General features: G+C 39.6%; 1 protein-coding gene across 2 annotated transcripts; it reads right to left on the bottom strand.

Annotated features, from left to right (window-relative positions):
* Positions 1-7,922: 7,922 nt before the first annotated feature.
* Positions 7,923-14,914, bottom strand: LOC131072026 (probable 1-deoxy-D-xylulose-5-phosphate synthase, chloroplastic). Of its 2 annotated transcripts, XM_058008025.2 has the most exons (10): positions 14,599-14,914; positions 12,715-12,834; positions 12,025-12,189; positions 10,968-11,118; positions 10,593-10,864; positions 9,846-10,119; positions 9,421-9,728; positions 9,033-9,314; positions 8,625-8,909; positions 7,923-8,460 (listed from the first exon to the last, which is right to left on the bottom strand). In XM_058008025.2, the coding sequence occupies exons 1-10, from the start codon at positions 14,749-14,751 to the stop codon at positions 8,311-8,313; spliced, it is 2,160 nt and encodes a 719-aa protein (XP_057864008.1). In that variant the 5' UTR covers positions 14,752-14,914; the 3' UTR covers positions 7,923-8,310. The 2 variants fall into 2 exon arrangements, with proteins under 2 accessions (XP_057864008.1, XP_057864009.1); XM_058008026.2 differs by lacking the exon at positions 12,025-12,189.
* Between the last annotated feature and the right edge of the window lie 2,158 nt (positions 14,915-17,072).

The raw sequence follows: 17,072 nt of genomic DNA, 5'->3' as shown, positions 1-17,072 counted from the left end.
GCAAAGACCCTTCGAGAAGCAAACCGAGAAAAGATAATGGGAAGTGTGCGAGCCCGACATTAATAAATGACACATGAAGTTGGGCACATGGGAAAATTTTGAAATCACTTTTAGAAATGATTTCCTGGTTACGAGGCATGAAGAGCCAGCAAATACCGGCGGCAACCAACACGTTACCAATCCAATCGTACATCATCATGACGTTGTAAGCCCAAAGGAATTGCCAACACAACAACACATCCATCACTGCCAGTCTGGTCGAGCGAGTCACTGCCACATTAAAAAAGATTGAAGGGATATTCCCAAAATTTGAATTATGAAACTAACGCCTCCAGACTACCCCAAGGGAAGAGAGGAGAGTAAGGAAAACACTTGGCAGCAGCTCAATCATTAGTAAAAAATTTGGATTTCTCTTCCTGAAGAAGGAAGTTAACATGGTTCGGGAGGGAATTGTGACTCCTCCAACATCTCAAGCTTGAGAGATTTAGTCCAATGGCCGCCAGAGCATCTGACACTCTGTTGCCTTCCCTGAAGACATGCATAATTTTAAACGAGTCAAGGCTGGAGATGAGCCTCAGGGTGTCCCTGATGATTCCCTCAATGATCCAATTAAGCTTATGCTGCCCTTTGACAATATCAATGATGAGCTTGGAGTCACCCTCAATGTCCATAATCCTGATTCCCATGGTGAGGGCAAAATGAATTCCCCAGGGCAAGGCCATAGCTTCAACCTGATTAGAGGAATGCCCATTCAAGTTACCTGCATAAGCAACAACAAGGGCCCCCAATTGGGATCTGATAACCCCTACACCAGCAGACAGGCCCCCCCTGGCAGCCCCATCAAAATTGAGTTTGAAATGTGTAGACGGAGGGGACCAGACCGTGCTTTGCCTTAGGAGTCTCTTAGAGCAGTCAACAAGAGAGAACGAGGGGGGAATGTTCCAACATCTAACAATTTCCCAGTCCCAAGTAGAGGGGGGCTTGGACACAATCCGGATTTTAGAAATAGAGATATTCTCAAGAATCAACTTAAGGAATCGAGAAAACATATTTTCCATAGAGGCCTCTTTGTCTCTGAATATCCTGTCATTCCTTTCCTTCCAGATACTCCAGCTCACATGAAGGGGAATCAGCTTCCACAGTTGTTGGATAAGGGGGTTGGAAGAGGGGCCCAGAAACTCCTGGGACAAATTTAAAAATTTATCATGCATAATCCAACAGATATTGAGCTTGTTGTAGACCATCCCCAAGAGCTCCCGAGTAAAGGCACACTGGAGGAAGAGATGAGCAGGACTTTCCTCATCATTTTTGCAGAGGATGCATCTGTTAGGGAATTGGAATCCCCACTTGACCAAATTGTCTTGGGTCAAAATTTTGTTGAGAGCAGTCCACCAAAAGAAATTAACCTTGGGGATGAGTTGGGGATTTCATACCTCTTTCCAGATAGAGGTGTAAATAGGTTCTCTTAGCAAGTTGGTGCAAGCAGTTCTAGCAGAGAAGTCTCCTGAAGGGTCCCACTTCCAAATGAATCTATCCTCCCTAGGAAAAAGGGGGAGGAACATACCAGCCAAAAGCTTCTGGAGCTCTCTAGTAGTAGGAGGATGAAGGGATGATCAATGCAGCAGTCCTCCAAGGCCCTCCAAGTGCGGTTGCTGAAATAATCATTGACCCTTTCTCCAAAGAAGCTTTTGGTAGCATCCTGGAGCCTTCTAAGGGAGGGGGAAGAAGTAAGGGGTCTCTCTCCTAACCAGCAATCCTCCCAGAAGAGAATATTTCTACCATTTCCAATAAGCCACCTCAAGCAATGAGATAAAGGGTCCCTGCAGCTCAAGATGTTATTCCAAATTTTGGAACCCCTGGGAAGACCCTCCTCGTTCAAAATAGAGGAAAAGTCCCCATTACCCAGGTACTTGGCCCTGATGATCCTGCTCCAATCCGTATCCTTATTCAAAAGCTTCCAGGCAATTTTGGTCATAAGGGCCTTATTGAACCTTGAGATCTTGCGGGTTCCCAACTCGCCCATGGCCTTCGGAAGACAAACTTTGTCCCAGTCTACCAATGCGAGTCTCTTCTTTTCTTCCATTCTCGTCCAGAGGAAAGTCTTTTGGATATTCTCTAGCTTAGCAGCCATAGCCGCAAAAATCTTAAAAAGGGAGAGGAAGTACACAGGGATCCCCTGGAGGGAGGAGGAGAGCAGTTGCAATTTCCTAGCATTACTGAGGAATCTACATTTCCAACCAGTCAGCTTCTTCTGCATTCTTTAGAGGATAGAGATCCAAAAGGAATTAGAGACATCTTTAACAGTCAAGGGGAGGCCCAGGTAGGTGGCAGGGAGGGAGGCCCTTTGACAACCAAGGATTCTGCAGACTTTATCTTGGAGTTGGACATGAGTGTGAAAGAAGTAAATGTTGCTCTTCTCATAGTTAATGTGTTGGCCAAAGGCTAGAGCATAGGAGTTGAGAAAGGATTTCCAAGCCTTAGCTTCCCACATAGAGGAGATACCAAAAAGAATAGTGTCATCAACGAACTATTGCTGAACATTAGGAGGCATCATAGAGGCAGGTTTGATGCCCAGTAGAGCTCCCTTGTGAAACATGGAGTTCAAGTTAGAAGCCAACACTTCAGCAGGGATGATGAAAAGGTAAGGGGAGAGAGGATCCCCTTGTCGCAGACCTCTGGAGGCCTTGAACTTCTCCATGGGGCTCATGTTGAGAAGCACAACATAGGTGCCCGTAGATATGCATTCCCCAATAAGTTTGATGAGTTTATCTCCAAAACCCATAGCTTTGAGAACTTTGAAAAGGAAGTTCCAATTGACTCTATCATAAACCTTGGAGATGTCAAGCTTGAGCATCATCCTCGGCTGATGACACTTATCCATGGAGTGAATAATCTCATGAGTAGAGATGACCGCATCAAGAATCTGTCTACTCGAGACAAAACCCTTCTAGGAAGGGCTAATCAGAGGATCCAAGAAAGGTTTGAGCCTATTAACAAGAACTTTGCTGAAGATTTTATAAATAGTGTTGTAGAGACTGATAGGGCAGAAGTCCTTGAGACTAGACGCCTCCTAAGTTTTAGGGACAAGGGAAATGAAGGTGTAATTGAGCTTGTTAAGGAGCCTTCCAAATCTGAAAAAAATCCCTAGTGGCTAGAACAACATCAGGGCCCACCACATCCCATAAATCTTGGAAAAAAGTCGGGGGAAACCATCAGGACCCGGGGCTTTGAAGGAACCCATAGAAAAAACAGTGGACTTGACTTTCTCCTCAGAAACAAAGGCCAAAATGAGGTTGTTATCTTCCACCAAGAGGGGTGGTGGGAGGCAGTTGAGAAGATCCTCCCTAGTAGGGGCCCCCATGTCATCATCTTCCCTAAACAAAGTGGCAAAATAGTTGGTAGTCAGTCTGCTCAAACTATCCTCATCATTGACCTCTTGATTGTTATCATCCAAGAGGGAGGAGATGTGGTTTCTACGCATGTGGATAATAGAAAATTTGTGAAAGAAAGTTGTATTCTTGTCACCCTCTTTGAGCCATTGAACCCTGGATTTTTGTTTCCAATAGAGTTCTTCTTTATGGGAGTTTTCCTTCCATTTTTTGCAGAGAGCAGCCTCCTCCATATGGGTAGCTTCAAGGGAGTCACCTTGATCAATGCGCTCTTGGATAACAGACAGTTTACTATTGAGCTCCTTTTGTTGCCTGAAGATATCCCCGAAGGTGTATTTATTCCAACCCCAGACGTTTCTTTTGACCAAGTCGAGCTTCTGGGCAATCCAGAACATAGGTGTGCCAAGGATGCAGGTGCTCTACCTTCTTTTAATGCAATCCTTGAACTCCAGATGAGAGTTCCACATAATTTCAGACCGAAAAGGATGCTTTTTCCTTGCAGCATTTGTGGTATTCCAGAGGAGCAGGGGGTTGTGGTCAAAGACCATTCTGGGGAGGGCAGTAAGCTTCAAGGAGGGACCAATTGCCCAATTGCCCGAGATGAGAAATCTATCAAGTCTTACCTGAATAAGATTTTTTCCCTTCTTGAGATTGGACCAAGGGAATTTTAGCCCCGTTAGTTCCACATTCATCAACCCATTCCTACCAATGAAGTCGGCAAGATCAGTCATGTTGTCAGGGTACTCTAGAAGGCCTCCCAACTTCTCAGAGGGGATCAAAGCAGAGTTGAAATCACCCACAATCAACCAGTGGGCATTGGCATTATTTTGTATTAGAGCAGTTATGTCGTTCCAGAGATTTAGTCTACCTGATCTGACATTGGGGGCATAAACATTAATGAGAAGGCAAGAGTCCATTGGGGAAGAGAGTTCAGAGACCAAAAGGTTGGTCAGGAAGGAGAGAAGACTACCAGAAAAATGGGAGGGGTCCCACATGGTAACCAAGCCACAGGAGGCTCCAATAGCATCACTGATAACAAATTTAGCACCAGGCCAAATTTTCCCAACAACAAGGGAAAAGGAAGACATAGACATCTTAACTTCTTGGAGAAGAAGGACCATAATTTTATTTTCAAAAATACACTTCTTAAGAGCATATTGCTTTTGGGGGTTGTTGAGGCCCCTCATGTTCCATGAGAGGACCTTCATTTCTGACCTTTTATGGATGTCTCCAAGGTTCGTTGCCTGCCATTGGCAATATCCCTTGCTGCTTCTTTTTGTCTCAATAGTCTCTGCGATGGTCGATTCGCTTTAAGGTTCGTCCCCACATCAGGGTTTGCGTTCTTGGTCTTGCGTCTTTGAGTAATCCAACCCTCGTCAACAAGAGTCATGCAACCACTGGATGGCGCACCAGGAGCACCAGGGGAGAGGATACCTTGGTTCGGGGTGGGAAACACCAACGGGGAGCGAGCTGTCTCTAGGGCGAGAGTGGGGTCCCTCGCAATCTCGCCATCTTCCAGTTGATCAACCAGTGAAACCGAGCTGGCCATCGGGGAGATGCATTGTTCCTTTAGGGCCGATTTAGAGGTTTCGTCCACATGCTTTGCAGGAGATTTGAGAAGGTCGATAATACTCTTAGCAAAGGGGTATTCTTCCATAATTGGGTCCTCGACTGAGGGGGAGGCAGGTCTAGGCTAGGAGTAGGAGTCACAACAAGCCCCACAACCGGGTCTTGATGAATATGAGGAGCATTTGGCACGAGGTCTTCAACCAGGGTCAGGCCCTTAAGCTTAAGAGGCAAGGGAGCCGGAGATTTACATTGGGGAAATAATATGTCCAGATTTGCAGCATTTTCATAAACCAGGGCTTGAGTCCAGCTACCAAGCCTGGATTTGAGGGTTATAAAGTTGGGGAGATTCATGCTCACAGTAGCTTGAACACAAAAAAGAGCATAGACCACGCGCGATTTCATTCTGGTGATTTCATCAACACCAACAAAATGACCAAAGGAATTTCCAATCCATTTAAAGATGGACTCATCCCAGTAATCAAGGGGGAGCCTCGGGAGTCGAACCCATACCCGAGCAGTTTTCTGTAAGTCAGCCGCTGGGTCGAAGACAGCCTTCCAACGACAAGCATCCATATGGGACAAGAGCAAAATCCTCCTCAGCGATGAATTTGAAGAGGAAGAGGGCTCCAAGCATGGCACTAACAAAAACACTCCCTTTCAGTTTCCATTCGTCCTTGACCCATTTTTTTACCATCTCCACCGTGGAGCGCAAGGAGAAGAATTTTCCCACCAGAGTATTAGCCATGTTCTGCAAAATGCGGTCCAAAACAACATCAGGGAGCTCTACAGACATTCCCTCCTCAGTTTGTGAGTAGACAAAGACGATGTTGGGGTCCACAGTCTCAATGTTTCCGACCAACACGTTTTTCCAGCCTTTGAGATTCGTGTTAACAGCAGGAGGTTCCGTGATATTTTGTTTATCATGAACAACTGACATGTCGGGTATAGGATCAAAAACCATGGGCATGGCCAAAGAGCTCTCCGAAGAAGAGTCGTCAAGTTGAATCACAATCGGACCGGAGGGAGGATCCATCGTGGGACCAAGAGAGGATGTGACAGACAGTGTCAACATCGCAGAGTCCAAAACCAGGTCTGTAGGCAGTGGTGGAAGGTCCCCACCAATAGAGTCCACCATGAACGACAAGGGTTTGAATTTTGAAAACTTGCAGAGAGGGAAAGTCACACAACTCATGCATAAATTCAATAATGTTATTTTCACCAAGTCAAATAAATTCTTGAACTCTAGAAGAAATGGTTTTAGCAAAAGAAAAGAGAACAAATGCAAAAGATAATAAAGTTGATTCTAAACATGAAAATGTGTAATGCTTATAAAGCAATATAAAAGACTAGACACAAACAAAAGGAAAAGTGAATGTTATAAGTGTAAAAAAAAGGGTCACCTCGCTTGAACTTGTAGAGTTGAAGCCAGTGATGTTTTCAATGGGAAACTCAAAGTCAACTTAGCTTGTGTTAAGGATCAGGATCCACTGAATGCTTTTGTTGAAAACTTTTGTTCAAAGATATTAAATTTGGATACTTATTTTGAGCCTTCACTATTGGAAGTTTGCAACACCAAAGGCTAGAGGGTTTTCATCCTTTCGAATAAATTTCTAGTTAAGAGGTAGTCTTTCCATGAGAAACATATGCTTTTGTTTTTCTTCTTGATATTTGATAGTATTGAAAAATATGTCTCTTGTGAAATTTGCTATTTGAAGATGGGAAGGGATTTGGTATAACTCAATATGGATTGTTGCCTGAAAATAGTTCAAGAGTTTGTGGATCTTGGGAATTATATTCTTTTGAGGGTTATAAGACAACTTGATGGAGCACTATTAATATAGCTCAACGAGGGTTATGAGAATCCTTCCACCTAGTTTAGAAATTGTTTTTCAAAAGAAAATCTTCTAAAAAATATGTAATTGTTTTTTCAATTAACATGTTTTGTTGTGTGAAATGTAAGCCTTAAAGGCTTTTGTTACAATATTAAGGTTTGCATTGCAATAAAGTCAGCTTAGTGACTTGTAGTTTATTACTGTTGTTAAGATAATTAATTGCATTCTTGTAGGTTGGTAGTACAGAAAGTTAGGTTGGAAAGACTTCGTAAAAGTCATATTGTGATACATTCAAGATTACTTAATAATATGATTATTATTCGTATTTTTTACTGTGCAAATGTAGATACTCTTTCAATATTTCCATTATTTTTCTGTCCCCATTGTTATCACAATTTGGACTTGACCCTCAACAGCAGGGCCTGAAAACATTTAGACACCAGAAGAAGAGAGAAACATTTCAAGTAACTGAGAGCAATCTTCTAACAGCAGACATCAAAATGTAGTAGAGCCCAGAGCTTATATTTTATGATGATGACGATGACTACTACTTTTAAATCCTTTAGATCAAATTAGCCTGTAGAACCTAAGAAATTCTATGGTAAAAAAATTGTAAGAAGATGGTCAGAGGAACCTTGAAATAGCACTTTTTAGAAACAGAACTATAAAATACATGCAACTATGAACAAGAAGGACAGTGTAGCTGATTATGGTGTTCCTATACGTTTTAGTACTTTGTGCCTTGTACTAAGTACTCTGGTTATGGTTTAACTTTACACACATTCTCTGATCTCATTCCATATGATTGGTTGTAAGGGATATTTCACGGTTACTTAATATTATTAGCCCAAAGCAACAAAAACTAGTGCAGGATTACATATTACCCTCAAGAGGCAAAATCAGAGGGAATTTGTTAAAATCGTTTATATACTTGTGCTGATTTTGCATCAACACTCATGACAAGTGAACTCTCAATTGTCTTGTTCCAACAAAGTCCATATCTTCCAATCTATGCTTATTCACAGGTTCAAAATGCACAGATGACAAGCCTTTCAAAAGAAGATATCCATTATTTGGAACTGCAATCCTCTTGGTGTCTGAAGAGATAAGGCGAAATTTCTTGGGAAACAAATCAAAGAAAAGCTGGTGCGGTTTTATCTTTTATGCAACTACAAGAACAATGTTTTTAACCTTCTCCATAATGTTGAAACTTTTGTTATGGCTAACACAGATTCACATGCAATTGGCTAGAATACAATGAACAGTTCTCTTGCAGACTGTTCAAAAACCTGACACCCAAGCACGCAAGAAGAGACAAGAAATAGTTGGTAGACGATCTATGTTCATTCCAAAAGGACTTGTTGCCCTCCAAATGATATAGAGAACAGGCAACACTTTTTTGACAAAATACACTACTTTACATTAGTTTTAACGAGTCCTATGTGATGCTGCATGCATTTCTATGAACAGCAGCTCCAAATTTCTCAAGGTCAAACTGGGATGCCAAATATATAGCATTCTCAAGTCATCATTTGTAGAGCGTCTCTTGTTCGCCCCAAAATATTCAACACAGATGCTGCAACATGAGACGATGTCAACCCAGCTTCAATCATTTGATCAATCGGAGCTCCATGCTCAATGTAGCGGTCTGGAAGAACTATTGGTCTCCACTGCAAAAGCAAGACAAAAGGGTATTTAAAACCCAACATTATTGAGGTATTGAAGCAAGCCTAACACAATCCATTTTTAGACAATACTTCCACAAAAACCAGTCTTGATTTAACTTTTTTGGAAATGGATAAAGGAACCATTCTTAAGACCAAAATGAAAATACCTTGAGCTTCCCGTCCAAGAGTCCATCTAGAGCTAAAAACTGAGCAACGTGAGATCCAAAACCACCTATTGTTCCTTCTTCAACTGTTATTAATACTTCATGTTCTTTTGCAAGAGATCGAACTAGATCACGATCAAGTGGTTTGCAAAATCTAGCGTCTGCAACTGTCACTGTTATGTCTTGCTCTTCCAACAAAGCACTGGCAGCAAGGCAACTCTGAACAACAGTACCATAACCTAGAAGTGCTACTCGATCACCTTCTCCTAAAATTCTACCTTTCCCCACCTGCAAACATTTGATTAGGATCAGTAGAAAACAAAGACGACCAAAGGAAAAGTTTTCTTGATTACACGAATCCATCACAATATGAGTGACAGAACCAAATAATGTTAATGGTCAGAATCCCACCTCTAATGGTACTCCTTTGTTACCAGGTGGCAATGGCACACCTACTCCATTGCCTCGTGGATATCGGAAGCAACTAGGCCGATCATCTATAGCAGCTGCAGTTGCTACCATGTGAAACAATTCAGCCTCATCAGAAGGTGCCATAACTACCATGTTTGGAAGACAAGCCAAATAAGTCACATCAAATGCTCCACAATGAGTTGGGCCATCTGCTCCAACAAGCCCTGCTCTATCCATTGCAAATCTGACAGGCAATTTCTGCAGATCTACATCATGTATAACCTGCCAAGTGATCACGAAAGTAAGCTATTTCTACAATAATTCAAACAGATTGTAAGGACACTAAGAGAAAGACACACAAACAGAGTCATCGCATAATCAGAAGAACCTGATCATAGGCCCGTTGTAGAAAAGAAGAGTATATAGCACAGAAAGGTTTCAGGCCTTCACATGCCAACCCTGCGGCAAATGTCACAGCATGTTGTTCCGCTATGCCAACATCAAAGCATCTAGTTGGAAAGCGCTTCAAAAACATATTTAACCCAGTGCCACCTCCCATTGCAGCATGAATTCCTACAATATTATCATCAACTTCAGCTTCTGCAATCAAGGCCTCAGCAAAATAAGTTGTATAGGGTCGTGTAGCAGCCTTCCCCTTAAATTGCTTGCCAGTGGCAGGATCAAACTTGGCAACACCTACAAGATAAGAAAAATTGAATCAGATCAAAATCCTTCACATTTGTACCACTAAAAGCAATGCATTTTAAACAAGTCACTTTCTGAGGAGCCTATATATATGATTGTATGTTTTACCATGGTACTTGTCAGGTGCACGTTCTGCATATGGGTAACCCCGGCCTTTCTCTGTAACTATATGAATCAACACTGGACCAGTCGTGTGCGTTGCTTTGACTTCCCGGAGAATAGTGATCAGATCATCAATGTTGTGCCCATCAACTGGACCTATGTAATAAAGTCCCAGCTCCTCAAATAGTGTGGAACGAGAACCACTTATCATACCTCGTGCATACTCATCCACTTTTGCTGCCAGTTCATGCATTGGGCCACCAAGTTGTTTGGTAACACCCTACCACAACAAATATCAAGGATCACATACCAGAGAATAGCAATGCAGTTCTTTACGTTTCTGTTAAATGAACTTGATATTGTCAAGGTAATCTAGAGGGTGTTACTTATATATATTATACTCCAAATAGGGAGCGTCTTTCTAACAGACTTCTAAGTTCTAACATCTAAAGATAGAGCTAACTACTCTCCTGCCTCAAGTAATACTTTCTAGTTCATCTTTTGTAGAGTGTGTTCTAACATTTAAAGATAGGCTAACTACTCTCCTGCCTCAAGGAATAGTTTCTAGTTCTCTTTTGTAGGGTGTTTGGGGAGGATTGAGTTTTAAATGGGCAAAAAATTGGAACATTAATTCTTTAACAAAAAAATTGTCTCTTAATGAATGCTACAAAAAATGACATATTCTGCTACTTATACCCACTTCTAAATGTGTATGAGCATCCAAGAATACCATCCTTGAATTTGTATGTTTACCTTTGCAACCTCCCTCAGTTCACGCAAAGGCCTACTTGATTGCAGCCTGCTAAGTGCACTGCTGAGGGCACCAACTGGAGGTGTAGGACCATCAAGATTTGCTGTTGGCAGGGAAACTTGTTTGTTGTCATTCAAGATAACTATCATGTTTGAGTCCAAATATCCAGCATTGTTCATAGCTTCAAAGGCTTGCCCTGCTGTCATGGCTCCATCTCCTATGACAGAAATCACATGATTCTTCCTTCCTTTCAAGTCACGACCAACAGCCATACCTGCATGCAATACAACGGCTAGTATCAAAGCTCCCTTCTTTAAAGCTCTTCATATATGCAATTTTATCACATCTAAGGAGTTTATGAATGATCATAACCTCACCTAGTCCAGCAGATATACTTGTGGAGCTGTGGCCGGCACCAAATGCATCATATTCACTCTCTGCACGTTTTGTAAAACCTGAGAGACCATTGGTTTGTCTCAATGTGGGCATCTTATTTCTTCTACCAGTAAGAATCTTGTGAGGATATGCCTGTAGAAACAAATAATGTGTTGTCAACTTATACTCTCAATGACACAATTATTGACAAATTAGTTACTTCTGAAGGTATCTGTAAAATGTTTCATTAGCAGCATTACACTTTGTCACATAGTTCTGCAAGCTTGAGTCAAACACTATAGACTCCAAAACATCATCCAATAATGGACACATCATGTACACAAAGAGGGACAACTATAACTCTTAATTTGCCATTGAAAACTCTAAACCAACTTTGCCAGAATAAGAGCAGACAACAGTAAAATATCTCAACTGACAAGTTCTCGGCATACAATACAGTGTAAAGCTATGTGCTGGTCTGGTGCAGGGAATAATATCAGAAATAGGACTCTTGGCATGAGAAGATCAATATTTTTCATTCTAAATTAGAGAGGTCATTCCTCTTTGTATATGAGATGAGTAACTTATCAAATGCATATTAACATAGAAAAAGAACTCCTTGACTAGCATATGAAAATAACATTCAAAATAATTCAAAGTGATCTTAAAGAGGATCCCAAAAATTATAGTTCCAGGTTTGAAATTTTCAAATTGTTTGAGGTGCAAAATAAATTTGAAAATCTAGATTTTTCACAAAATATTAGGTGGAATTTCTATTGGAATTTAAAAGTCTAGATTAAATCAGACAAAATCCAGATCCATGTGGATTTGAAACAAACCCATCCAGATTTGGTAACTACACCAAAAACTGAGCAAATTCTTGAGCGTGAGTCACTATTTTTGTGTCTGGCTGCCAACTAGAAGAACCAATTTTAAATGAAGTAACAGGTGTTCATGCATAAAACAAAGACAAAATGAAGGGGCTGTTGAATTTCCTATCCATATAGCAGAGCCCTTCATCTAAGCTACCAAACTGGCTAGATTTCAGATTATAATTACCTGATGGCCAACATCCCATAGTATCTTATCCTCAGGAGCATCAAAAACATAATGAAGGACCACAGTAAGCTCAATGACACCAAGGCTGGCTCCAAGATGGCCACCAGTCCTTGAAACATGAAAAATAACATCAGAACGAAGTTCATCTGCCAGTTGCTTGAGCTCCTACAAATCATTAGACAATAATCCTATCAGTACATATAAACCTTAAACTCAAATATTATATAGGTAAATTACCACTGAGCTGACATCCTGCCCTCAGAACCCAACGTCCAACAAGTTGCAATAAAAAGTTAGGCAATTAACTCTAAAGAACAGCAGACAAATAAAACATTTGATCCTGAAATTATCATACAATCAAGATAGCCCCAAAAGCTAAAGAGAAAGAAGGTAATCGGCTGCAGATGAAAGTTTCATGTGATAGAATGATACTGTAAAGTAAAATCCACATGAATGAAACACAGACGTATATGAAAACCACATATAGAGTCAGAATTCAAAAAGAAAAATGCTATCCTTGAGTTCTTCTTTGAAGTATAAATTATCCAGGGTTTTCTGAAATCAAACCACCTGACACAAGACAATACAGAATAGCTGACTAGGATTTTGGGCCTACACAGCAGCAGTTCAATTATAATCTGAAATCTAGCCAGTTTGGTGACTAAGGACTTAACAACCTAAACCACTTACTCGTCTTGAAAGATTCTTCATATGAATTGGATAATTGATTGTGTCCAGCAGAGGAGTTGGCGGCTTCTCCGAATAGTATTCTCCATTCTCAGATAGAAGAGTGGCATAAGTTTGACCGACCTGCAACACCATGAATTCCTTAACACATTTAGATCCCAACCAAATCTTGGCGTGCTATAGACTGAAAAATTAGCCCATACATATCGATGACAAAGAATTATTAAGAAAAGCTAAATGACTGAACATTCATGCCTCACTGGCTGAGAGTAAATTACTGTATTACCAATAATCTACCTTAACACAATAATTATTTTATCTTTAAAAACAATCATTTATGAATGAAAGCTAAATTTCTACAATGGGGATGCCTTAGTTACAATTGTAATGGAAAAAATTGCAGAGAAAATACAATAAATAATGCCTACTTTTAACAACTATTAACAACAAAATAAGCCCACGCAAATCGAACTTGTGCCTCAAAGATCAAAAGGAAAATTTCTATGGCCAATGATCTACTCTAGTTTTTCACAACGGGCATGCTGTATTTAAAATTTTAATGGGAAAAAGTATCACTAGTAACCAAGGGAGCTTCTTCCAACAATTTAACTGAATATTTCAAAATGTTATTCTCAAGCTTAACAGTTACATGGCACTATAAAGAAAGTATAATGAGGTTCTTCCTATAGCACCATGGAATGCCTTTTGATATTGCCTCTGACTATGTTGGCCTTAAATACTTAACCTTGGCAATGTCTACCTTATATCATCTCAAAGGAAAGCAGAAGAGAATACATAATTAATGGATTGCCCTCTTACTTCAGCAATACCACTTACTTATACCGTAGAAGGCATACGTAGTGGCATTGAAGACCTTTGAAGTGGACTTCATGTTGGAACCCTTTGAATAAGCAAGAACAAAAGATCTGTAGGAACAGATGATCAAAATAAACAAAACAAGATCCAACTCCAGAAGCAAGCAGCAATGCCTTAAATGTTAGTCCCTTTTTGTTGACCTAAGACTGCTACAACATCTATTGCGGGACAGACAGTTGGGTTTATGGATTGAACTAAATGATTTCATTTCTAAAAATGTACTGATATACACACTCCTTACAGCCATAACCCAATGTTGCTACGTGTCGGCACACATGTTTTCGCTAAACCGGAGCATTAAAGCACATACCCAATGTTGTCCTGTATGTCTACACAAATACTGTCTAAATTGAAGCAAATTTTACTGTAATTTAGCCCTTACCTGATGCTATTTCCCATGTCTGTACAAGTCTATCCTTAAAATTAAAGCATTTCAACTAAGCTTGTACGCAGCATTCTACATGTGTAGACAAATCTTCTCTAAGTTAAAAGCCTTTTAACAGTGGTCAACGTTGTTCTGTATATCTACACAAATCTTCTCTACGTTGAAGAATTACAACCCCGCAATGTAACACTGCCCAGTGGACTAGCATGCACTATTGTAGTTAGTCGGGCACCCCGTGTTGACTCCTGCAAACAAGTGGCAATATATTTAAAACTCACAAAATACAAAAACTTATTACAGGGTGCAATAGTACCAACAATTTGGCATTTCTGTCTAACATTCAGAATTATACCCAGTTGTCTCATCTGATAAAATGAGATAGATATCACTCAGAGGTAGTTCAAGTTAGAAGGGCAAATATACGATCTAGACCACAAAAGGGTTGGTAGTTCAGTAGTAGAGCGCCCCAGTATCCCAATGAGGTCAGTAACTGTTATAGCACTAAGCCCCGAATCAAAATTCATCTCCCAAAAGAACTTTCCTATAAGCTATACTAATCAGTACCCAAATGACTGTTTTCTAACTTAATGTTTCGGATTTGGCGAGATCATGGATTTAAGTCTCACCCGTCGCCGAGACTGCTCAAAATCGAGCTTTGCCGGCTTGACTTGGGCAAAACGCCTGCTAGAAGACACTGAGAAAAGCAGAGATGTGGGGGGATAATTGCATGCATTCGATTGAATCATAGTGGGCGCAGTTGCCGCCATAGCCATCGCCATTGAAGCTCGCGATTAGAAAGTAGAAGACTTGAGCAAAGTTTGATTCGAAGAAATGCTAAGTACAAACTGTGCACAGCTTCTAAAGTGCTCTGTTTTTCTCGTTATCTTCTTATCTGATGAAATCCAATTTCAAGTGCATGAGTGGCATACGTTTTAAAATTTAGTTGCTTTGTTGCCCAATATATAGTCCATGGAGGAAACCCTACTTGGCTAAATTTTAACTTTGGGTTGGGCTACTAATGTTTTGAGGGGCCTAGTTTCTATGGGGATGACATTTCCTTGTAGCTCACCTGTATGGAAAGAGTTGTCCACTTGTTTAAGTGCAATGTATTTTTTAGTGGAAGACCATTTACTTGTGGTCCACATGTTGTCAATCAATTTCAGGCTCATGTGGCAAACTTACACTCCTTGGTGTGGAGGTGAGAGTATGAGTGGAATTTGGAAATGATATTTTAAGTATCTTTCGAGTTTGATAGAGTTTGGACACATATGGTATCTCTCAACCTTGTCAAAAATCTCGTGGCATAATATTGAGTAATGTGGCATTATTTAGAGTGGGTTTATTTTGGACTATCTATATAGTTATATGTTCAGTTTAATCTTTTATTTATTTTCATTTTTTTATATTTGTTTTATTTAAGTTTTATTTGTACTAGTCTTTATATATGTTCGTTAGTATTAGTTTTAATCTTAAAAAAATTAAGCCTTATTTCAAAATTGGTTTTCTTTTGTCTTGATCATTTATGCAACATATGAGAGAGAGATCTTGTATGACATAAATTCAATCCAAGTTTTAACTTTTTAAAATTTAAATTACAAGCTACCATCTTTTTTCATAGTAATTGAGATCCAACATGGTATGCATTTTTGTGATTATTCTATATGTCTTGATGTTTAAAAACATTCACTGGAATGTTCATATTTAATAATTATTCAAAATACTAGAACATCGAGGAACATCCAATAAGAATATTTCAATGTGATGCACTAAAAAGAACAATATTACATCAAAATTTGCATCCTAGATCAATTAAACGCTTGCTTACTATCAACATTTGTCCAAGTTGTAAAGTTGGTCATTCAAGGTGTTTGACTAAGGAGAATGTGATCCTTTGCATTCAACAATCTCCTCATCAGTTCTAAATAACATCAATCCTTACATTTCAACAAAGTGGGAATCACAATTAATTGAATCGTGGAAGTTTACATTGGGCCAAGATAGTACCATGCTTTAAAGATTGGATCTATGTAACATGGTATCAACCTAGAATCATAGAATTTACCCACAAGGAATCATAGCTTTTCATAGAGTTCCAAGCTATTGGCACATTAAGAAAACATATTTCCATGTACCTAGCCAACTAAGTTTTGCACGTTAGTTCTAACAGCTAAGTACACCCTTCAAATTTAATCTCTTGAAATGGCATGTATGATTCTTTAACAATTTACCCCTCTAGTACTTAGGTTAATTTTGTGTTTATTGATAGCATTAACTAACTAACCTAGGTAGCTTCTTACGGAAAACACATTTTTACATACTTTTTAAATGACCACATTCAATCATACACCACCTTAGGGTTTTTCTTTAGGGTTTATACCTTCATTTCTTTTTAAGGTTTGAGCTTTGTACTTTATTATCGATATATCATTTTTGAGGTCTTGTTGTGGTCTATGTTCCTAATCTATGTTATTTCATTAATTTATCTTTTCTCCTAGGGTTTGTTCTTTATTGTGACCATTTTCCCATGCACACCACCCTTAGAAACTTTACTAAGATTTCCTTTCTCAAATTTGATAAACCATAATTTTTTTAACTTTTAAATTTGGAACCAATCTATAGTATTGCATCTTTCTACTTACTTGCAATCCTAATCTTCCTTTGACAAGGAATGTTTGTTTCAAACATAGTATGGCCACTCATTCTAACAACAATTTGATGCTCATCAATCGAGACCCAATTGGATGATCCACAACACTTTGATCACAAGGCCTACCTGGATAAGCAATATCTCTTTCTTTCTGGGCAAGCACTAATTGATGCATTTACTAAAGTTGTATCTCCTCATCAATTAGCAAATATCTTTTTATAAAACATTAGAAGAGTGTCTAATAGGTACATTGTTTTGCATGATATTGACTCTTTATTGAATTATTTTAATGGTGTATCCTCTCGCCATCCTCGTCTTTTAATCCTAACCCTTCCCTACCACTCCCATGAACACTACTATTATGTAAGGTCCATGAGTGTTGTTTCCTTTCCCTTTGTCTTAAAGTTGTGTATCAAAGTTATATAATACTATTATGATTTTGTCTTTTTTGTA

This window comes from Cryptomeria japonica, chromosome 9 (assembly GCF_030272615.1).
Source record: "Cryptomeria japonica chromosome 9, Sugi_1.0, whole genome shotgun sequence".
NCBI lineage: Eukaryota > Viridiplantae > Streptophyta > Pinopsida > Cupressales > Cupressaceae > Cryptomeria > Cryptomeria japonica.
This window is presented reverse-complemented; position numbering and strand designations above follow the sequence as displayed.